Below are 24,904 nucleotides of genomic sequence, written 5' to 3' on the forward strand. Positions count from 1 at the left end.
CCCCACTCTCTTCTCCCCACTCTCTTCTCCCCACTCTCTTCTAAGTAAACTCTAAAGAACATTCATATATATTCACTACTGACTGATATGCGTGAGCATACCAGGTGGCTGACCTCGGGAGATCAGACATCCGTTGTTAAAACGCTAAACCAAACAATATCACGAGACTTTCGATCTGAAAAATAAAGTACTTAATCATAATGCTTCCGGTCAACTGAGTCAACCTCTGACTGCGTTAGTCAAATCAAGAACTTTCGTGTGGGTCCAAGGCAAGGTCAGCAAACAAACTAAGCACGTCCACTTGAGGAAGTTACGGAAAAGGCTGTCACAATTTGGAAACTCATCACGACAGCTCAAATCTAAATAACTTCGGAATTCGAATTCTTACATTAAACACTTTCTTAATATAAACGATACACTAAGTTGCAGACGGTGCATATTTACTTGATGTCTCTAGCTGTTCACTCTGTTGAACTAATAGATCTATGGAATGTACAATTTATAACAACACACTTGAAAAAGAGAAATAGCTGTTTGTGCGTATTAACCCTTTAACTCCATAAGTGACCAAGACAGAATTTCTCTCCACAATATCAATACAATATCAACCAGATAAGTGATGAGAATAAAGAAAATATCAATTTGGGGATAATTAGTTGATATAATTCTAAATTCTTGGAACTAAAATTATAAGAATTATACGGTTGACAGTAAGGAGAATTACAAATTTGATCTGGTAGTTAAAGGGTTAAGCAACAGAATACCATCTATGTTATATGAGAATGGCCGTGATGTTATTCAAAAGTATCTGAAGCTAACATCGTGCTTATTTACTGATTTACGTAGGTCATCAACTATCGCACGACATTGTGGATCATTATGATACGACTCGAAGTAAATTCTTAGTTTAATGCAGCATTGTTAATCAGTGTTGTCCCTAAACTATGATGGAGAAAAAGCCTTTCGGTTGGTGAGCCGATCAACAATAATTCAATCTAGAATCAAAGCGAAATTTCGACCGAGGGCAGCTTGTCTTATGAAACTAACTATCCTCAACTATTGTTAGAGTTGATCGAGATCAGTCACTTGCAATTGAGACAGGGGTAAAATCCTTTCAGAAGGAAAGTGAAAATAGCGTTCAATTTAGTACATGATGTCAGCGATGAATAAGTTTTTGGCGTAATTCCAGATCGTTTCAAATATACCTCGGAGTTTTAATCAAATCGCTACGATAGCTGTCGGCGCATGTTCGCTTGACGTGCTAATTTTGTAGCACCGTTAAATCGATGGAATGTACAGTCAAGGCCCCGCCCACAGGTATCCGCCTTCATTTGAAAGCACGACTTTTTCTTTTTCCGTCCTCTTGTATCTGATGAAAACGATTACTGAAAACGGAGCTTTTCAAAAACGCTTTTCCGTGTGGAACTTTTTGAAAACGCTGTTTTCGAGTGTACGTGTGGACGGACAAAGACGAAACTTGTCAAAAAAGCTGACGTCACACTATCTATTCCAATTCACTCTCCGGGCTCACAATAGCGAATACGTATGCGTCAAGCAAGCGCAGTCGGGTTATCGTTTAAAAATTATCGTTTTCAAATCGATTCATTGTAAACGTGTGGACCGGGCAAAACAATGCGAAATCGCTACTTGTGGACCCGAATTTTTTTGAAAACGGAGAAAAAAAAGTTGCGTCCTCAAACGAATACGGATACGTGAAGACCGGGCCTAAATTATGTACTATAGAAGGGGAGTAAAAAAAAAGGTAACTTGCTCATTTGAAATAACCAGCATGATATCATAACCTGGCATCATCCAAAAGTATTTCAAGCTAATAATGTGCTTGCTCAGCGATTCTGATTTGTCATCAAGTTCATTGGTTCATTAAGATACGGTCAGAATTAAAAGCTTAGTTTAATGCGTCATTGTAAATCAACATCGTCCCCAAACCATGATGGACAAATAGCCTTTCGGTCCGAGCTGATCATGTATAATTCATACTTCATTCTAGAATCAAAGCAAACTTCGACTGACGCAGCATGACTTTCGAAATCAACTATTGTTAGAGTTGACTCAGATCAGTCAGTTGAGACAGGGGGTAAACCCCCTTTCGGAAGGAAAATGAAAATAGTGTTTAATTGCATATATGATAAACAATATTTTTGCTTCATTCCAGCTGTTAGTGAAACAATTCTCACGAAAAGCCTCATAGCAGAAGCGTATCATAAGATTAGCAGTTTGGGATTTTTCTTGAAATCAACAGAGCGTGTGTTGACGAAAACACAAAGTCTGACACTTATTAAGTGAGGAGCTTATTTATAGATACACCTAAATGATTAAAACATGCCTTGTCTGCCTTAATGCAACTTTTCAACAGATTAGAGAGGGAATGATCATTTTAGGGCTTTTTATCGCAGAGGCAGACAATCTTGAGGGTCTGAGGCCGTACAGCGTCGGGTTTTTACCCTCTTAATTGATAGTTAAAATATTTGCTTTAATTTGCTTTGGTCGATTGTCGTCTTTGCCTTGATTTAAGCGATCAAGGCAAATTTCGATAAGCCTGAAGTTAGAGGGGAGTTATTGACGATATCCTGTTTTTTTCTCTTTACGGAGCAAGTTTTATCAAGATTTGAGAAGAGATGTTTATGATAAGAGATTGGGGCGAGAAAAGAACGACGCTGGGTCTAAGCTATATGCCAACCTTGTTCCCAGGGTTCCTCTCCCTTTCTCCTTCGAAAAGTACTTTTGTGAAGAAGGAAGAGAAAGGAGCCTAGGAGCGAGGCTAGGTTTGTGCCTCTGCTTTTCCTTTACTCTCAATCGTTGGGCCGTAAGAAAAAAAACTGGTCACCTGAGGTCCAGAGATCAAGTCAGTTGCGCTGGCGTGTTACATTTGTTAGTGGAAGGAAGTTAAGTAATCCGGCTAAGTTCTGGTATGTTTCGGCTGTGACTGGTCTTGTAACCTCCATATTTTGACTTGTCCTTGTCTATTTAGGGGTAGAGGCCGGTGCAGGGAGGGAGGGAGTGGGCGTGGTCCAGACATTCAGATGAAGAAGCTTAGACCAAAGCATGTTGCTGTCGCAAATGCATAAAATAACTTGGGTAATATTTAGCGATATTGTGAGATTTATACGGATATTTTTTCCTTTCCGATCCTTCCTCTAAGATCTTACGCTTTGACTTAACCCTTCGTCTTTCGCTCTGACGAAGGGCTAACACTCAATAGTCAGCTCTGAAACCCTTTACAGTGGCCAATTTACATTATCAATTCAATTGATAAAACCAAAATTATCTTGAAAGAACGAAGTAGCCTTTTGGGTGCTAACCCAGCAGATCGTATGGGAGATCTATCTGTCATAAAAAAAGGAACGTCACCAACCGGCTTGCTATAGCTCGACGGCAATAGAATAACAAGCAGAGTAGCGACAAAAAGGAGGGTAAGGGACTGGGTGAGGGGGAAAGCTGTTGCTCCGTGTGGAAAGAAGCCAACCACTGAGTCACATGACCGAGAGTGGTACCTGATATCCAAGCTCGTAACTAACCACTTAACCGGAAAGTGATTACATGGTTCTTCCTTCAAGGGAACTATCTAAGGAACTTACATATTTGACGAGAATAAAAAAATTCGACAATTTTCCTAAGGTGCTGTCCCGTTATCCTTGTGAGAAAACTAAATGCAGATAAATTAACTCCCCATAAATCTTTTCTTTACATAGAAAAGCAATAATATATCAACATGAAATCATTTCATCCGAGCATATAGTCTCACTACATCAGATATATTTTTTAATAGATACAACTAATGGAAGTACATATTAGTAGCTTTTAACACCTGAACTGAGCTTGGCTCAGAAAGGATAATCTAAAAGATAAGCGAACTGCTGACTGACATATAAGTGAAAATTAAAGTAAGGCACTATGGTGTTTCATTACAGCAACAGAGAAACAATCAATAAGCTTTCTGCTAAGCGAGAACAAGTTGCTAAAGAAATTCTGCAAATTATTGCAAACACTATTTATACTTAACACATATCAGAGCAAAGCACAACATGCAAAGCCACAAGTCACTTCACCAAAGAATAGCCATAAAATAGTATTCAACATTTTACGAACTTAGGTAATAACAGCGAGAACAAAAACTGCTCTTCTCTTCTAATAAAATTACCTAATAAGTTCTTTGTTAGTCTAATTTAATTGCTAATTGGCATGTTCCTTAAGGCTAGGGCAACAAAACACTACAGGTCTCTGCCCCTTCACTCCCAAGATCCTATAAGTAATTCCCCTTACTTTCTCCTCAATTCTGTCATGGTCTTTCTTGGGAGTTGAGGAGTTATACAATGAATTCTGAAAAGCGAAATACCTCCTACCACACCAAAACGAAAAAAAAAAAAAATTCACATGCTGAAGGAGAAACTGTCATCAAGAGTTTACTTGATATCAAGTTATCATCTAAGTAATAGATATAGGCATGATTGTTCAAAACCCTAATCGACAATAATCTGCTGCAAGCTATACAAAACCAAACTGTTGCCATGAAAGTTAAACTAGACTAATGTTAAACGAGTGGAAAGCACTTTCTACGATAACCATGCAAGACCATTAGTATCATGAGTGCATCCATTAAATTCTCAATCAGCCAATAAAAACTTAACATTAAATTATGACTGTTAAATTTGAAAAAATATGCATGTTGAAGTTCAATTTTATTCTGGTTTAAGTTTCATTTTCCTCTCCTTCAAAAGCATTAACATACATTTCCATAACCAAAACAAAGGAAACTGAAACTAACCAAAGGTAAATTGAACCACAAGTCAAGAGTAAATTGCATCTGTCTTTCCGTTTGTTAATTCTATGAAAAATTTTCAGTCTTTAACAACAGAAAGATAGTCTAATCTGATACTGATGACAGTTCCTCCTTAAGAGCATGCAAACTTATTTTTTCCCAAGACACTAAACAGGTTTACTTGCTTTCCTAGCCTCTTTTGTAACATGTACATTCAAAGTTAATTTTTATCAGTCACTCTTATAAATGATTCCAAGCATTCTAACTATGGAACAGCTAAAACTTAAAAGGTTCTGCTACTAAACAATGAAAGTTCCCTAAAACGGAAACAAGCTTTGCAGCTGAAGTCTGCTAAAATTTAAATACTTCCATTTATATCAGATAAGTTAAATTAATCCTAATTCTACTTTTTTGGCCTAAAAAAATGGACAAGAAAGTGGAGGGATAAACCTTTTCCACCTGATTAACATTCCCTGGCCCAAGTGGCAGAGAACAGAAACTGATACGTTAAGTGTTTACCTCCAAACGTCTCATTTGTAATTCACCTCTGTAGCTGCCTTGTGTTTCTTTGCAAATTCATCAACACATGGCATGAAAATTTTGTGGGTATAAGGTTTGATTTCTCTAATTGACAATTTTTTGTGTTTAGTAGTTTTAATTATTTGTTAGAAAATGTTAATGTAGATCATTGTTAAGGAAGGAAACGAAATAAGCCTCTTGATTTAAATGTACCATAGTTTTTTTTGAGGGCAGTCATTGTTATTTCCAAATTTGAATGCTAGAAGACAGTAAACAGTTTTTAAATCAAGTTAACACCCTATAGCTGATAAGCTCATCTATTCTCCTAGGCTATTTGCTGAAAAATGTGTTTAAAATGTGAGGAGTTACAAATCATCACCTCTGAAAGTTTAAGGGTCAAGGGTGTGACTTCTAAACGTTGCTTAAGGGTTGCTATCTCCTCAATATACACATTACTTCAACAATGTTTTTATTTACCAACTCCTTAGGCTATAAATCCTGAAGAACAGTTTGATACAAGCTTAATTGCAACTTTTTTGTGTGAAATTTATCAAATGCAATTTAATTCAGTCTTTCAATAGGATAAAACTTCAATGACGCTAAAAGAATGAAACAGAAGGTCTTCGTTTGGAAAAAATTCTTTTTAGACAAAAAAATTATACAAATTTAATAATTGTATAACTTAGTGTGATTTTATTGTTGTATGAAAACTGATTTTGAAATCAAGTGAGAAAAATGCACCAATCTTATCGCAGAGAACAATGGGATTCTCCTGTTGACCTATTTATTGGCAATTATTTTTACTTATTGGTGACTAAAAACAAAAAATTATTATATCAACATTTGTAATTAGCATTAAAATCATACTGCTAAATATGCCAGCTGTGAATGAATTTAGAGTCAAGTAAACTTAAATTACTATGTTAAAGCCATCTCTTTAAGCTAATGCCAGAAGTTGAGTGTATCATTTGACCAATTATGATTGACACAGTTACAACAAAGAACCATAATTAAACTTAATACAAAACTATAAATGTTTAATACTTCATATTAAAATGAAAATTAAGATTTCCAGAAAAGGATTGATCAAAGGTTCCTACAACAACACTCTTAATGAAACTTGCTTCACAAGAGATTATAACACATTTACACATCATCTGAGAGGTAAAATAATAGGCAGTAATTTTATTAATGGTTCAGATAAGCAGACGCAGTAAATAATTTTTTTTCCAGTAAGTTGTTTAATTTACATAAATTTCATAAAACCATATTTTCAGATATAATTTAAGAAGAAAGCTTAGGATAGATTTAATGACTAATAATTTAATAGTGATCATTACTAAGAGAGTAACCTTTTCTGAATTGTTGCAGAACTAAATGGCTGCAAGGTTTAACAAGCAAAATGGACACAAAGAACTTAAAAAATTGTGAGTGGGTTAAAATATCATAATTAAATGGTCTACAAGAACTTATGTGTCCAATGCCATTGATGGTGATAAAAACAAACAAACCCAAAACAAAATGTAAAGGATAGTAAACTACTGCAGCAATTCAGTATTACTTGGTCAAAAGTATACCAAAATTAACCAATCCACCATTTACAATTTCCTGATTATCTGGAGGCTGATGCTTGCCGTTCCTCAAGCATACTGGTTAGTTTTCGTTGTAACACCTCCTCTGAAGCTGTTCGTTTAGCAGGTGGATGACTGCCCTGATCATCTTGCAAAAGAGCTCTCTTACGACTTGTCTCCCCACCACCTTGCTTTAGCATATGATTGATATCTCGTAGCTTCTGCAGATAATAAAATACACAATGAGAATAACTGCATAACACCTTATAAACTTGAAAGCTACAGTCCTGGGTATTCATAGTTTACTTCCTATTCAAAGATATGTGGCATGCCCCACCCAATGGCCAACATGAGATTGAGTTTTAACCTCCAAACCATGAAGCTGGAATTTTTGCAGGTAATGGAAAACAAGTTTTTCAAAATGAAAGAGGAAGAATGATTTATTTTAAAATTATTTAAACTATGTATTAAGTAATCTTTGAGAAGCAACTGTGGAAATTCCATTTGCTCTTCAGGTATGGACACAATCCTTCTTCAGTGCCCTTTATGCCTTGAGAGTTTCTTCCTGTTTCACCTATGTCTAATGTATTAGCTTTGAAAGGTGTGGATCAGAAAAATTATCATAATAGGAAGGAGGGTAACTAACACTTATAATTACCACTATAAAAACTTTAACAACAAGACAAAACGTTATTTACCTCGGCTGGACTTTCTTTAAAACAGTACAACATTCGTGTTGTTGGCGTCATTGAAATGCCTGGGAAATAAAAGAAAAACATTACTTTTTCCACTTCTGTGGACTAAAATTTATCATTTATCAAGCTTTTTATCCAAAATTCATTTCATATCCATAGTATTTTGTGGAAATTTCTTTAGAGGGATTTCATATAATGTCTGGAAACAAATGTTAGAGTCCATCTCTTTTGTCTTCTTGTCCTCTGCATCCTAATTTAAGGACTCTTAATACTCAACCATTGACATCCACTTTATCTTCACATTAAGCTAAAGAGACAGCATTTTTCATTGGTGCAGTTTTTATACAGGAATACACTACTGCACTCTGTCTACATTCTTGTAGTCTTCTCTTCTTTCTATTTTCTTTCTCTTTTCTCTCTTCTCCCCACTCTCTTCTCCCCACTCTCTTCTAAGTAAACTCTAACAAACATGCTTATATGTTCACTACTGACTGATATGGGTGGGCATGCCAGGCGGCTGACCTTGGAAGATCAAACTAATTTATGGACTCTCAATACTCTCTTTATCTTCAAATTAAGCTTAAGAGACAGCATTTTTCATTGGTGCAGTTTCCACACAGAAAACAACTTACCATTCTTGTGAGGTGAAATATACACCGGATGTCGGGTTGAAACTTTGCGTCGTGGTGAGTGTGCTTGGTTTTTCATGACTGGTAGGGGAGACAGGGGAGGAGAATCCGTCTAAAGGAAAGAAATGGAACCATCAGCAAATCTTGGAATAAACAATCATTGTTTTGAATCACTTGCTTGCTATCTGGACCAGGAAAAGCATTAATTTCATTTCATTCAAATCATTTGCCTGAGTTGCTTTCTAAGATCACTTACCATCATTAAAAATTTCAAAATTCTTATCATATACCAAAAGGAGATTGTAAAAAATAACATGTAACTATGGAACTTTACTTACTGCTCTGTCTCCAGCAGAGAACTTGAGGGCAAAATTCTTTACTCTTTTAATGAACACCTGATGAAAAAAATTGATGAAGAAGATAAGTGGTTATCCATTAGATTTTTGTCAAAATATTTGATGTAGTATTTGAATGGGGCAAATTTTGGGTACAAATTTTCATTTCGATCGTTTTAATCCCAAAAGAATCTGCAGTGGAAAGATTTAGTAGCAGAGTTTCTTCTCAAAAATCAAAACTCAGTCTCAGTCTCTACAATTTTGAGAGCTGAGTTTTGAATTTCCATTTGAGTGCTGATGTAACTCAAGAAAAATAGATCTACAGGGCGTGAAATTGCACCTAATACAGGCGCCAATGCGACTACATTTTTCCCTTTGGCGACCAAATCCTGAAAATTAGTGGCCAAATTGGCGACTAGAATGTTTCATCATAACCTTACCTAGAGATATAGTGAATTAAAAAGATTTGCAAAGACAAATGCGCGGCAAACTTCCTCGTTAAGTTTGTTTCCAAACGCAGCAGATGCATCTCGATAACTAGACGCCATCTTGGATTTAGGTGAGCTTAAACATTGCATATCATCCATCCTAGTGTCCCCTTTGTAGCACATTAAAGATCTTTTCCCTAACTTAATTTCTAGAACGATGACAGCGTAAAAAAAAGGTTTTGTTTGTCTTTCAAAATGGCGACCAACTTTTTTTGAATTGGCTACCACTTTGATGAATTTAGGAGCCAAGTGGCTATCAGAAAAAAAAATTAATTTCACGCCCTGATCTACTTGTCATTACCTTGTTGTAAAACTCAATGAGATCTCCTCTTTCACCGTCAATGTTTGGACTGTTTTCTGTACTACTGGATCCAGAGTTTGAAGCACTGTTTGGAGGGGGAGTGGAAGGCACAGTGCTTGCACTCCTTATTGGGCTTGCTCTTGCACTACTGGAACCTTGTACTGGACTGGCAGGTCCACTACTACCTGGTTCACTTTTAATACCTGTTAATAAATTAACAAAAAAAGTGTGAAGAGCTAAAATACCATTAAAATATCTGTGGTAATCCTATGGGGTTTTTCTCAGCCTACAAATTTCTCTTCCCATTACAGGCAGAGTTGATGTTAGAAATGAGATAAACATATGATCTGAACTAGGCTGGCAGCTGAATTGAATTATGCTTGCATAGGAAGCATGGTAGGTTGCAAAGCAATGCACCTTTCAACAAGGAATTTGGGAGCATGTCTTTCTTTCCCTCCTCCCCCCCTTTACAAATACACACACCACACACAAAAAAGTGAATTTTGAAATTCTCTGAGATGTGATTTTTGACATTTTGGGAAATATAAGAGTACCAGTAACTTTTTTTAAAAGCCAGACATTGGTGTCAGAATCAGTTTAAAATACTTCTTTTCTGTCTTCTTTTCTGTCTTAGATCACAATTTTGTATCCAAAAGGAAGAGTTGACAAAAAAGAGATCAGTGCAGCCAAATTTCAAATTTGTGAAAGTCACTTCCTGCTCTGAAACCTGAAATATCCATAGGTAGGCTTCAACAAATCCTAACATAAACAAAAGAACACTGATACTCAAAACAATTCTTAATCTCACCTCTTGCTCCACCATCGCTGCCACTGCTGCCAAGAGGAGCTCTTCTTCTTCCTCTGAGAAGCACACTTCTGTAAACCTTTAGGGTTTGAGAAAGTTACCTTTTAATCACATAGTAAACCTTGAGAGAGATTAAAAAAATTGAGGTTATTATTTTAAGTAAAAGACCCTTACATGGCTGACAGCTTGCGGCTGAGTGCGGTAACACTTCATGATGTTTTGGAATGATAGATCAGCATTTGTGACCTGAAAAATGAACAAGATGAACATGTCAGCTGACGCATGAATGTACAAGTATTGACACCCTACCTTAGAGAAGCAGAGATGCTCTACCTGGAAGAACCACAGTAGGTTTGACCCTTTAATTCCCAAGATCTAACAGTAGATTCTCCCCTTCATTTGTTACACTTTTCCTTGTAAATTAGTTACAAGAGTTTGGCACTGTTAGATCAAAATAAGTTCCATATTCTTGTTACCTACTGCTGTTTGCTGGATAACATATGGGTACTATAATGTTCCTTCAGATTTCAAAAGCTTACCCCTTACAACAAGAAACTACACACAAGACAAGGTTCTACTCACAGAAAAAATGAATTACCTTGCCCATGACATAAATACAACACATCAATATCTGATCAATGTGTCTGTCCTTCATCAGCTCTGTCACATTCATCAGTGTATGTTCAAAGCATGTCCACATCCTGTAAAACAATGATGGGTTAACAGTTGGAATTGGTAAAATATATCATACACCAGGTGAGAAGAACAAAAAACATAGATAATGATTGTAGATATATGAAAATCATATATGTGCACTGCAGTGAAGAAACGAATATAAGAGATCCTTGCAGCTACAAACACTACTGAACTGGTAGTTGAAATAAGATCTGAAAAAAATTCAGGCCTGTATGGGATTTGAACCCATGACCTCTGCGATACTGATAGCCAATATCACTTTCCATGTTTATCGCTGTAGGTTTTCAACCAAAGAATTGCATACTGTATGAGGGTAGGCAAAGCCTGTGCTGGAGCCAAGTGGCCCATCCAGCTAAAGCTTATCCAGGTTTCCATAGCATGAAGCAACTAAGAGTAATACAATTCTCCCTAGGATAGGATGCCAATCCATCATAAGGTTACCCACTAGCATTTTATCCTCCTTCCCTGACAATACCAGTACCCATTTATACTCCTGGGTGGAGAGAGACACTGTGACAGTGAAACAATTTGTCCCATAACAAAACACAATGACCTGGCCAGGTCTCAAAACTAGACATCCCGACCTGGAGTCCAGCATAATAACCAATAGGCCACAGCAACTCCCACTCACACTATAAGTGGTATTCATAAAATCTGGGCAACAATGCCCACGTAAAATAACAAATTTTGGCTGACAAGATTTTGAAGAGCCCCCCCCCCTTCTTAATCTTGTAAGAACCCCTTCTTTAATAGGCCCCTTTCAGTAAGCCTTGGTTATAAGTGAGCCTCACAGTGGCTCCTCAGAAGGGTTTTGAGATAATCAGGAGACAGATATTAAGTGGGCACAAGTGTGAGCTTACTTTAGACGGAGCTCCTCATGGACATCCAGCTTTGTACACAAGTCTCTCAGGCGAACACTGGAAAGATGATAAACCTGTAAATCAACAAGAGAAAGTTCATCAGAAGAGAAAGAGTAGAAATCATTAAGAAAGTTAACCAAGCACTGTACTTGGGTAATGTTAAAGACAAATGTAAGGAGATATATATACCTTCAATACTTATAATTACACCTGACACACTTATAGCTTTGGAAAACTTCTCATTTCCAAAATTCTGAATATAACGTTCTTTGAGCAGGGTTTGCAGTTAAGGCGGTTCTCACATTACCTTTCTGAAAAATAATGCCAAGGAACCAGTCTTCTTGGGTTTAGTTGGAGTTACAACCTTCCCCTTAGGTGTGGTCGGTGTTGATGATGGTCTCACTGGACTGGATGTTGGTGATGCTGTAGTACTGCTGGTTGTTAATACACTACCAGCCTGAGGAGAAGTCACTTGTACTGTAGTTGAAGTGTTCGGCAACACTACGGCTTGATTAACTAAAAAACCACCACTATTTCCAGGAGCTGGGGTAATGATAACTGAAACAAGAATAAAAGAGTTTGCATTAAAAACCTAAATGCAGGAGAATAGCATGAAAAAACTGCAAAGAGTTCTCTTGTTTGAATATATAGCTCAGGTCGTCAAAATGTAACAAAACAATTCTGTGTGGTAGTTCTCTTTTAGGGTTGTACAGGATGCATTAACACTGATCCTAGAAATCTGAAAATTAAGCTTACAAGTAGGTGCATTCCTTGCAGTTGTCTGGCGTGTTGTGGGTGACAGTGTCACTGGCTGGGCAGTCTGTGCAGGAGAAGAGCTGCCAAAGTTGACCATGAGATTACGCCGTGCACCACTGCTTGGGGTGACTGGCGAACTAAAGACATCATGGGCTGAAGGTGAGCTTGGCGATGGTAAAACTAAGAAAACAAAATGGCAAAGAGGAGCAATGTAAATCAGGTCACATTTAGACACTTAACCTTAGGGAAACAACATTCAACCCTTTTACTCCCAAGATCAAATTGGTAATTCTCCCCTCAAGCTGCTACACATTCCCTTGTAAATTAGTAATGAGAATTTAGTGTTAGATCAAGATAACAACTTCTAACTGACAAGCTTGAATATTCTCATTACCTATTTGCTGGAAAATGTAAGGATATTATAGAGAGAAGTTTCATGTTGATCACTTCTAGGAGTTAAAGGGTTAATTTCCATCAAGAGGCTAAACAATCGGCAAACAATAATATTCCAACACAAATAAAAAGGTCCTGAAAAAATTTGTAGGGGGAGAGGAAAGTTGTTAAATTTAAGGATAATGGGAAAAAAAACTGTGAGAGCCACTAAAAGCTGGTCTGAAATACAACTACTATGGTGTAAATATGGTTGAAATATGGCAGATAACAATCCATGGAAAGGTAGTAACCAATGATTTAAAAAATTCAACAAACTTATCTTGCCTCTTAGGAAAGACAGACATAGATGGAAAATAAAAATCGTGTTGTAATTCACCTCTCCTTGCAGCTCCTTCTTCTCCACATATCCTTTGAACACGAGGGTGGATAATTGGTGAAGCTAGTAAGTTTTGAGTGGTGTGCACAGATTCTGTTTGGTAAGGCAGGGATACATCTTCACATGAAGGAACAGAGCCAGCTTGTTGGATCGAATACCAAAGAGGTGAATCATGGCTCCATGCAAGGCATTCTAGAATCTGTTCCTCTATCTGGTTGAAAAAAGCACATGAACTGATAAAAATTTGGACAAGATAGAGACAAGAAGATTTTATAGATTACACAATATGCCTTCAAACATCTATATTGTTCCATTGGAACAAAAAACAAAAAACAAAAAACAAAAAACAAAAAACACAAAACACAAAACACAAAACACAAAACACAAAACACAAAACAAAACAAAACAAAACAAAAGACTGCACTTCTATTTTGTTATACAGCCAGGTACATTTGATCTTGCAATAAGTAGTATTTTGAAATCACTATGGGAGCTCCTTGTGCTGATTTAAAAGCAACAACTTCCTTAATATATTGTGGTTCAACATTTTCTCATTAAAACTTTTTCAATGGGTAATATTTTTCAGTTTTCCTATCTCATGTTACTTACATGTACATAACCCACATGGGTCATGAGAATAATGGAAATCATCACCAACTTAAATAATAAATAATTTATTTAATAAATAAAATAAATAAATAAATAATAAATAAATAAATAATGGAAATCATCACCAACTAAAAGAAGCTCTCAATTGTAAAATAATCCTTAAGAAATGTATAGAGAACAGTATGGAGACTGTGCATACATATGTTTGGTTGTAAAGGGTGAAAAGGAGCTAACAATTTTTTTACTACAGGAAAAAGATCAAATCTGTTCTGATACTCTAGTCATCTACAACTCACATGATTAAGATGCTTCACGACATCTCTTGACAGCCCATCTTCAGCTTTGATGAAAACTTCAATAATTTTGTAGAATGAGAAAGGACTGATTTCAAAGATTTCAATCACCCAAGGGAAAGTCCTAATGGTGAAATAATAACAAAAAAAGAAGGTTAATTGTATAAAAAAATACAGATATATGGAGCAAATTTTGATTAAGTGTAAAAGAAATGCACAATTGCTTTGGTTATGCTTTAATTTAGTATGTGTTTAATCAAGAAACTTGTACCACCTTGCCAACCAGTAAGATTCAAAACCAAAACTGAGGGTACCTTGCACACCCATGCAGATCAGTCAAGTTTTAAGCATTGAGCTGGGGACTTGAGCACTCTGCATGAATGCTCAAGTCTCATCCATTGAGCGCAATACTTGACAGCTCTGCATGAGTGCTAAAGCATTAGACACAAGCAAACAAATTTAACTCTCAAGCTAAAGCCATTAATTCTTGCCCATTTAAAGTTTGTGATTTAAAACTGTTAATTTTGAGATCGCCAACTGCTGCACTACTTAAGTATCAAAAATGTAAATTACCCTTCTAAACATATTTTACTTCTAATTAAGAAGTATCAGCACTCACTTCAAACACTTTTAAACCATGGAAATTCTAGTTCTGAATAAAAGAATGCACATCTTAAGATAAAAATTTTACAAGGCAACACTACTTTTGTTTCCTCTGATTGGCTATTTTGTTTATTTCAGATTTGGTTAGACAGTTACCTTTGAGAGTTGTAAGAGAAAATTATGATTTCCAAACAACAGGCCATCAAGGAACAATGAAAGTTATCTTGCTCCAGCAAACCCTGCGAAAAGTAATGAAATACGATTTAAAGCTCTCCAAAATCAAACAAAAATGTAATTATTGCTCCTCCAACTAACCCTTGCAGTGCAATTTAATATGTTCACTCACAGTTAAATCAAGGTGTCCTTGTAACCTTTTCTTTTCCAGCAGAGTTATACTTTCAAGAACCTGCAAATATATTCATTTAATTTTGAACCACTCTTTGCCTATATATCTTAATCTCTACTATGTAATAGACTTCCAATACTAATACACTGTACTAATAGCTTGTGTATTTTGTTTTCCCAATGAAGGTCTCAAAGAAATTTTCCTGATACCTTTTGTAAATTACTCGAGCTTATGCTGGTAACAAGGAAGTTTGATAGAAACAGCTCTCTATAATATTATCACATGATCTACTGTACATTGGAAACACAATCATACAAACTAAATAGGTCCATTTAATACTCTAAGATAGCTTGTTACTGTTTTCTGCAAATTTTAAAATTCTCAACTTTATACTTTAAAAGTTTGCCAACCCTTCTCCACCCTCAATTATCTTTTTTCCTTCTTTCTATCGTTGCCACTTAAATAATTAATAGATGAGTGTTTTTCATCTCTATTTCATTATACGTTTACAATTCATGGTAGCCACTGATTTGATGACAGATAGGTACAGCTCAAAAGAAGGTAGAAAAATCTCATAGCATGGCTCCTTCAACAGTAAATGAAGAGTATCAACATAAAAATAAGAAAGCTATTGTTTGGTTGTAGAATACCAGATTTATAGACTAACAGTACAAAAAAATGCCTTTTCTTACCTTGTAGTACAAAATTTCAGCAAGTTTTAATCTCTTGGTTGCAAATTCTCTTGTTGAGCAAGGAGACTTAGGTCTATCAGGAGATGGCTGTAACAAGATTTTAAAAAACAGCAATAAGAACAAATGAAAATTAACTCACAAAATGATATTCACTGCAGTATGCTATATCAACCAGATTGCGCAAAAATTAATTTCAAGTCCAAGTAGCTCATACCTGTACATATTCTCTTAAGAATGTCTCCCCAAGTGTGCTGACACGACTTTCAATGGCTTCTTGAGGGTTTCTGCTGCATTCCCTGTGACGAAAAAAAAATTAACAAACTATGAATAAAACTTAGTAGGTCTACATCCTATTGCACTCTGGTAGCTTTCTTTAAGGTTTGAGTTTTTTCAGGGTGTCATCTTGTGCCTGCAAGTTAAATCCCTTTCAGACTGCATGCAGTTACGGTTGCAGGAAAACTACTATTTCACAATAAGTTGCAAACTTACGAGAATATTTTCAGAAGGCCATCACTTGGTCCTGCCTTCAAACCTGACAAAAGAGCTTGTAGTCTACTGACTGATTGTGTTGCTGTTGAAACAGGAGTTATCCTATGTAACAAAAAGAATGCATGTTAACAACTGCACATAAAAAAGTCACATAATCTATAAATGTTGACATATTGTGATTGACCATACCCAGATAACTTTGTTCCAATGAACAGCAAGTACACTCTATCATACATTTTTTATTCCAACTAGCTGAGTAAAAGAAATAAGTGGAAAATGTATTTTTCTGTCACTCCAGTGAGATCCAGGGGGCATTTTTGCTAATTGAATGAACCCTTTAACTCCCATGAGTGACCAAGACAGAATTTCTTCTTTGTACAATATCAATACAATGTCAAACAGGTAAGTGATGAGAATGGAGAAAAATATCAATTTTGGGATAATTAGTTGATCCAATACTAAATTCTCTGAAATAACATGATATGAATCACATGGTTGACAGTAAGGAGATTTTCAAATTTGATCTGTTGTTGTTGAAAAATTGTTGAATAATACCCTTGACTGTGTCAAATGGATTATTCAACATTATTCACTATGCCTTTGGCAAACAACTGTTAGTTAGATTGAGAAATTCAACAAAGCAGTGCGTGAGAAAAGTCTGATTATTTCTTCTATTCATTTTTTTCATAATTGGAAAACTTACTTTGGGTCTTTCTCCTTTAAATAACGTCTTCCAGTCAGTGGTGTTGAAGGGGCTAAGCTTCTTGTCTGATAACAAACACAGTGTCAAAAATAACTCTGACTTCATTTAACATGCCCTACATGTGTAAGAGTTTATCCAAGTGATGAGTGCTTTTAAAATTTAACAAACTTTCTTTCATAAAGAATCATTAGTCAGGGAATTTTTTCATGAAAACCAAAGCAAAAGAAGTAAATACTCACTCTTGTAAAGTGCTCCTGTAAGTTCCTCCTTAGTCCCATTCTACAAATGAAAAATATCTTTTTAGAAGTAATAAATTGTTTGTGATGTGAAAGATTAAAAAAAATTCCAATCACAACAGGAAAGTATACACTCCAAAAGTGCTGAGCAACACATATCATCTGAGATATTGCAGTCCAAAATTGTTCATTCAAGTAAATGCTTGTACCTTTAAGGGTGTGGGATGTTCTGTAACAGCAGAAGAATTCTTTGAACTAAGCAGCTCAAAATTTAATATTTTGCCATCTAGAAATAATGAATCATAGTGAACCTTTGTTGCTCATCCACTTCAGCAAAAGTGTAAGACTTGGCTGGGGTTCCTATTTCAATGTGAGCTTCATCATCCAAGAAGATCCTTTCATCAAAATCACCAACAGACAACACATACTCTTCGTACTCTTTGTTGACAGATTTACTGTTGGGAAATAAAAAGAAAATTAGATCAAAACCTGTAATTTTTCAAAACATCTGGTGCAAGGGAGAAGACATTTTTCAGAAACAATTATTTAGGACTCAAAAAGTTGACAGAGTAGACATCAGTCTGGGTGGAAATACGGCAAGGGAAATAACAAGCCACAGGACTTCACCCTTTAACCTTTTAGTCCCTAAGAGTGACAAACATCTAATTTCTCCCAACAATATCTCCCCAAAATCACAGGGTACAGTCATGAGGATATAGGAAATGATCACAAACTAGAGAAGCTCTTGATCATGAAACCAATTCTCCTTTTCAGAACATTAGGAAATATCTACAGGACAGTAAGGAGAATATGAATACTGATGTTAGGGTGCAAAGGGCTGACTCCCAGAAGTACTGGACATGTATCTTCTCCACATAATATCCATAAATTATACTGCAAACAGGAAATGAAAATGCTCAAAATGGCTGCCAGGAATGAAATTTTAGTCATGTGGAAAAGAATGAAAATGAAACAATATTTATAAAAAAAAATGAAAACAAAGTATTTTAGTAGTATGATAATATAAAAAACCTAATAATATTAAAACTAGTGTTTTAATATTATTCAAGTGTTTACTTTAGCCAAAAACACATAAAAGAGAAAACCATTCAAACTTGCTTCCACAACAAATTTAGCCACTCAAGTTTTCTACTACCCTACATAGCCACCAAAAACAGTCACAACTTAAAGGGCATCAATTATGAATCTTGAGATGCATACAAAAAAACTCATAAATTTCCAAAAGTAGATACCCTTAACCAGAAGGCAGTGACAAACCTGGAGTAAATAACTGAACAGGCCTTACCCATTTGATTCAAAATTGCCTTGATCCAGAATTCCTGTTAGGTTCTCTTCGTTACCCTTCAATATCTGTTGGAGTAAAATTTTGCAAACATTATTCCACACTCTTGGGTGAAAAAAAAAACTGATCAAACATGGAAATAAACATTCCATAATGCCCAAACCATAAAAAAGGATATCAACTGTGCTGAATTCGCATCTCATAAGTACCTTCTTTTCAAATAGTTGCTTTATAAAGGGCTTCCAGTGATGTTCTTTAATTCCTTTTGCCTCCAAGATTATTCCTAATAGGAGATGAATTATATTCATAAGCATAAGTGACCTCCAACGTAAAACATAAAGGGAAGGCTAAGCTACTTTTCATATGCTTTGCATCACTACAAGGGTAAGTATGAGGCCATTGATGCTACAATGACTTTTTTTGATCGAAAGAAAAACTTGTTTTCACAACAAAAGATTTGCGCTTAAGACTCCTTTTGAAGGTGATGGTTTTTATAACTTTGAAATGGCCTTCTGCATGGATTACTCATCTCAAAAACATATGACATTGACTTCAACATTTCCTACTTATAATCCCTAATCCAACATACCACCCATTGGCCTGTTGTGCATTTTACAATAGGAAAAGTGTGGATTCCATACTAAGCTGAAGTAAAATAAACAAGAAAAAAAAATCCAATGTTATGGTACCTTGATGTCTGTTGCACAAGCTTTCAACAATACAAGGCACTTCAGCTGGTACTTTGAAGTCTCTGTTACCAAAATCCTGAGGTAGTCCTTTACAAAGGATTTAAAAAATATAACATAACTTCAATCCTTGTTCCTCTACCATTAATAGTTTTCAACTTAAATAATAAGTCATACAGAATTGAAATTAAATTGAAAGAAGTTAATTGAGAGGGTGTACCTTCAAACTTTGGATTCAGTAGTTCTCGGCGATTCTTTGCATACAGTGCATTTGAAAAAAGGAGATCCAGGCAACATAAAAGCAGATGGTAGGAGTTCACTAGGTCATCACTGATTGCAGGAAAATTACCTGTTGATCAATACATCGCATGTCATGACTTTCTCCTTCCACCATGGTAGAGGGAAATGAATACCCCTGTCACTCAAAGGAATTCTGTGTTTACTCAGTTACAACAATGTTAACTATATTTTTGTGACTCAAAAACACCTCTCAGTAACACTTTACACCCTTACATCAGTATACATGTTCTCCATACTGTTGTTGTTTTATTTCCCATTTTACTGACAAGGAGAATTTTTTGAACAATCAAGAGTTTCTTTAGTTGGTGATCATTTCCATCATTCTTTTGATCTTATCCTTCGATTTGACAGTAATATTGAAAGAAATTACATTCTGGTCACTCTTAAGGATTGAGGGGTCAAGGGAAGACTTCTTGTTTTTTTGTTTTGTTTTTCTTTTAAATGAAGATTGTGTTCAATTCTCCACTAAAAGGAATTATTGATCTGAAACACACTTACATCATGATACCTCTGTTTGCTATCAAATTTCAAGAACATATATACTGTAGTTATTCAGTTATAAGGTGCACTCGGCTATAAGACGCACCCCCAATTTGGCAACTTCATCATTGCATGTTTTCAAACTGAAAATATCGCTAAAATACTTGGTTATAAGGCGCACCATTCTTTGGGGAGTAAAGATCAGTCAAGTTTATTGTAAATTCTTTCATAAACTTACAAAAAAGCGAAGAAGTTAAGTATCGATTTTAGTTTACTGTTAATTAACAAAAGCAGAATTGTCGCACGTGCAACCATGCGCACAAACAAAAGCCTTGATTAAACAAGAATTGACATACTGCTGAGAATGCAGGTCTCAGTGCACAAAAAAGGCTGAATGGATAAAGAAGGTATTTATCTCTTCGCTTGTTTATTTTCATTTCGATTTGTGACGTATCAAATTACTAAAACATGTGCTCTTGAGCACGTATCATATCTATGCAAATTTGACTTCGCTCGTCTTTTCAGAACCACCATATTTATAAAAGTCGATGACCAACACTGTGTGTCCTTTTATTTGCTTGAAATCGTACCAGTAACTGTGATAAAAAAAATTGTTTCAGGAAAATATTAGCCTATAAGACACACCCATACTTTGGCAGTAATTTTTAGTAGAAATTAGGAATTTCTTGAAAAAATGGTGCACCTTATAACCGAATGACTACAGCACCTCTTGCTTATTGACCGAGTTTTTTCTGCTCAAATTAACACTCCAAGCATGAAGCAAACAGGCCATAGGTCCCAGTGACTGACAAAGTTAGTAAGATGTTCATTACATTTCTGAGTTCAAATAACAGCTGGAAATTATAGTTTAAACAAACTTTTGAATCAGTGGGCTGTACAGTGCAACACGACCGACTAAATTGACCAATCTTAACACACATCTTAGCCGAGAGACATAATAAAACGAAGAAATGCATCCTTCAATGTAGTGGCTACCTTCTATATTATGATTTATACAATTTCCTTCTCATTTAAGATCTTAGATCAAATTAAAGACATGATTCAAAAGCAGTTCATGCTGAGTTGTGTTGTACCAAAATTACAGCAATATTCAGAAAATTGGTCTACTTAGTAGCAGAGAATTCTTTAAATCAACCACAAGACAGTTTCAATCTAGTTTACTGTAACAATTACTGTACTCTTTATTCAAGTCCAAAACCTAACACAGTGATGCATATGACCTTGGAAAACTGCTATTCATGTAAAAGGCAGTCATCTAGATCAGAACACTACTTTTGTGTGACAATGATAAAGAAAGGCTCGCACATTTTCACAAAATTTCCAAATCTAACAATCGGACATAGTCAGGATTTTTTCATCCATCTATCAAATTGATAAAAGTACTTTTTACATTTAAAAGTGGTTTAAAATAATGCAAAATTGGTAACATTGCCATAAATACAAACCACACAAAAAGAAAATCTATAAAAGAATAAATTACTTGTTGCAAAACACAGGAAGTTTCCAGCTGAGCTTTTGTCTTTTGGTAAGACAAACGGGACTAACAAGTGGTAGCAAAGAACAAGATTTTAACTCTCTGGCAGACCTTCTTTATCCTTTGATTAGTTTTGAAAAATGGACACAAAATACTACAAGGATAACATCACTACAAATAAATCTGTGGTTTAAATACTGCTAAAATCAAATTAACCTCACGCAGAGTAATTAAGTGTGAAATGTAATTCAGTCAAATCTGTTGTAGAATAAAAGAAACTTGACTGAAATATTCAAAGATACATGCGAAACAGAACATTTGATAGTAAAATTTTAAGATAAGGAAAACAATGTTCAAAACATTCCTGCTTGTGCTGAAAGGTCAAGTTAATGACAAAGGAATTAATTCAAATTGTCAACACTCTGTCAAAATGTCTGCTGCAAATTGACAGACCAATTTCGTTGCTGAGGATTTAAATGCACAGTATCAAAATTCAAGTTTAGACATGCCCATGAATGAAGCAACATATCTTAACTACTTAGCAAACTGACCTCAATATTGTGACAGCTTCCTAAGAAACAGACTAACCACTAAAAGTCAATTAATCATTGGAGTATGACCCCTGGAAACGTGCCTGAACACGTTTGGTGCTGCTGAGCTGTCTCTGAACCATCCATCAATCAATTTATGGCTTAGTTTATTGCTCAAGCATGAACAAATACAAACAAAAGACTGACATATAAATTTGCCTCAGACTTCACTCTGGTTCAGCAAGAGTCAGGTGGGATGATCCCACACAGCCCAATCCCAGACTCGCATTACAATCAAATAATCTTGTTCAGTGAACCAGAAGATAGCAACTAATGAAAAGGCAAACGTTTAAACTCTCTGTTGCGCTCTGGTGCAAATTTACCCTTGTACAAAAATGTTTGGTGCACAAATTTCCTGTGCTTAATAGCAATTAGCCTTAAGCGAAACAATTTTCAGAGCAAAACATAAAAGATTGCGCTTGAGGCTGAGGTCATGCTCTAAATATCTGCCCATCATTTCTATGTTGCATAATTATACTGATCTCACTGCCAACAGTCAAAATTCAACAAAACCTGTCTCTAAACAACGTTTGTTATGGGTAAAGCCCATGGAAAAAAAAGCCTTTTATAATTTCTACAATTTTTCATCACTGTACCATATCATCATGAGCTAGGCCATTTACACATGTTCCTTTCCTTTCCGCAGAACGGTAGTCAGCCCGTGAGCAATAAAAATAGAAAAAATACCCCACAAGATTGCGGTAAAGGAGAATATTGATTACACGCTAAGTTCAAATTTCACAAGATGCAGACACCACCCCCAAAATTCTCCAAGAGAATAACAGCAAGTTAATTTCGGAATCCCGTGCGAGCTAAAGGACAACGAACCAAATCTTTTGTCTTCTGGAATACATGTATGGCATTTTGAAAACTTTCTCAACAACCGGATTTTTCTACCCGCTGGCCTATGCACTAAAAGACAAACCTGATATTTCTCGGCCCGGAATCTTGCTGTGAAGTTGTAATTTTAACACCCCCTTATCTGTAAGTGTTTAAATGACGAAGTGTATGCGAGAAGAATTAAACATTAAGTTTAATTCTGCTACATGATGCAAGTAAAATTTCGCGCCAACGGGCACGGAACACGAACCTGGCCGGCCTTTGTGCATCATTCCCGATTATAGTACGCATTTTTCATAGATAAAAATGTCAAACAAATTTCTTTTGAAAGTAAGAAGGAAAGTATACCAAATCTATAAATACACTTACCTTTCGCTTGAATATATAATGTCCAGCAAAAAGCGAACACATCACCAACTGAACAGGGTTGTTTCCTGTGCGCGGAGGATAAAAGAATTCCAAATGATTATTGCAGTGAATAAGCCACGAGTTACTCATTTGAATATCACATGTTTACAGCTGATATGCTAACAAAGCTATTTCCACGGGAAAAAAATTGTGGAAAATGAAAAACACGAAACGAACAACACTCGTAGATTTTCAGCTGTAGCGACGAACGCGATAGGCTTACATTTTCACAAGCCACATAAATCGTCACGTTATTGTTTATACAATCGCAGAAGGCCACGCAAAAACTTACTGTTTTTACCTAGATTTTCGGCCTCGTTGAGTCTTTGTGTTTTCCTCCCTAGGATCTTTAAAGATTTCCAAAAAAATTGGCTCGTATTTCTTGAAGATCACAGTCGAGACGTGAAAGTTCCTTTCAAGCAATTCGATTTTCTTTCGAAAGTCTCCCGCAGCATTCGACATGTCCAACCATTTCTTCATTTTATTGAAGAACTGAATGAGGCTGTAAAGACACAAAAATCCAATACATCACAGGTCTGTTTGTCAGTAGAGAAGCTGAAATAATTATAGATATTTAAAATTACGCTGAAAGCTTACCTTAATTTCGCTGCCCTCAACAATCGAGTAAGAGAAACGCAGTTTCCTTCGACAGTTCCAGTGCTGTCGACCGTTGGAACAACACTCTTACGACAGGCGACGTACAAAGCACATGCCAGCCAGTGGAGACTGTCCCCCTGAAAGATAAAGTTATCAAATTTGAAAAATATGTTTGCAAAACGCACTTGATCTCATCACGAACCGGTTGATATCCGCGAAACGACAACCGTTGAGTGGGATGTACGTACGATTCGAAGCAACTATGTAACGAACGCATACATAAACGGTACCTCTAGAGTGTAATTCGTGCTAATTTTCTGGTACGAAGTCCATGCCTCTTGACTCGTCTCCTTATCCATGTTAAGATCACGACACAGATTTTCGAATCGTTCTGAACTATTCGCTTCTTCATCGTCGCTAGAACTCGCCATGATTTTTCGGTTTTGTGCGAAGGCCCGAATTGTAAACGCAAGCACAAAACCTGAATTGGCGGGAAAATGTGACGACCTCCTAATATAGCAAGGCGACGAGTGATGTTCGCATGACAACTACGCGTCAGCTGTCAATAACAATAAGAATTTAAATGATCTCTTTCCTTATTTGGCAGTAATTTCCCGCCCTTTTTAAATAGCTAAACATGTACAGCTGAGAGTTGATACTCGCTACGACTGATCGTTCTTGGACAACAGCTTGTGGCCTGCTGGAATGACATCGAAACTTTAGAATCTTCTTTAGCGTCCCTTTAGAGCGACCGACCTTGAGTTTTGTTGAAAGATGACTTGGAGCTTAATTTTTCTAAATTTGTTAACTTCACAAAGCAGATACGCGTCCATTTACGCTCCCTGAGGATTTCGCTAAGTACCTTTGATCCTGCACGTGCCAGAACAACATGACACGAACAATTTTTACTTTCCCTTAACTCTTAATTTAAAATATTTGTATTAAGTCACTTTAGGTTTTATCCGTGATCTCCTATATTTTCTTCATACATTCTCTGGAAAATCAAAGCGTCAAGACATCGTAGATATTTCAT

General features: G+C 36.0%; 1 protein-coding gene across 1 annotated transcript; it reads right to left on the bottom strand.

Moving 5' to 3' along the window:
* Positions 1-3,752: 3,752 nt before the first annotated feature.
* Positions 3,753-24,346, bottom strand: LOC131772298 (retinoblastoma-like protein 1). Its single transcript, XM_066163765.1, has 29 exons — positions 24,162-24,346; positions 23,872-24,008; positions 23,576-23,776; positions 23,236-23,300; positions 19,382-19,510; positions 19,165-19,251; positions 18,685-18,758; positions 18,479-18,543; positions 17,484-17,627; positions 17,176-17,215; positions 16,937-17,001; positions 16,234-16,335; positions 15,959-16,040; positions 15,745-15,831; positions 15,053-15,112; positions 14,863-14,945; positions 14,107-14,227; positions 13,202-13,412; positions 12,433-12,612; positions 11,984-12,234; positions 11,677-11,750; positions 10,719-10,821; positions 10,295-10,366; positions 10,124-10,199; positions 9,316-9,518; positions 8,530-8,586; positions 8,195-8,303; positions 7,566-7,624; positions 3,753-7,088 (listed from the first exon to the last, which is right to left on the bottom strand). The coding sequence occupies exons 1-29, from the start codon at positions 24,300-24,302 to the stop codon at positions 6,909-6,911; spliced, it is 3,258 nt and encodes a 1,085-aa protein (XP_066019862.1). The 5' UTR covers positions 24,303-24,346; the 3' UTR covers positions 3,753-6,908.
* Between the last annotated feature and the right edge of the window lie 558 nt (positions 24,347-24,904).

This window comes from Pocillopora verrucosa, chromosome 3 (genome assembly GCF_036669915.1).
Source record: "Pocillopora verrucosa isolate sample1 chromosome 3, ASM3666991v2, whole genome shotgun sequence".
NCBI classification, from domain to species: domain Eukaryota; kingdom Metazoa; phylum Cnidaria; class Anthozoa; order Scleractinia; family Pocilloporidae; genus Pocillopora; species Pocillopora verrucosa.

Coding starts and splice junctions, on each gene's coding strand:
- LOC131772298 (XM_066163765.1), bottom strand. CDS start 24,302: ATGGCGAGTTCTAGCGACGATGAAGAAGCGAATAGTTCAGAACGATTC. Junction 23,301..23,575: donor CAACGAGGCCGAAAATCTAG/GTAAAAACAGTA, acceptor CTCCGCGCACAG/GAAACAACCCTGTTCAGTTG. Junction 11,751..11,983: donor TGGCATTATTTTTCAGAAAG/GTAATGTGAGAA, acceptor GTTGATTTACAG/GTTTATCATCTTTCCAGTGT.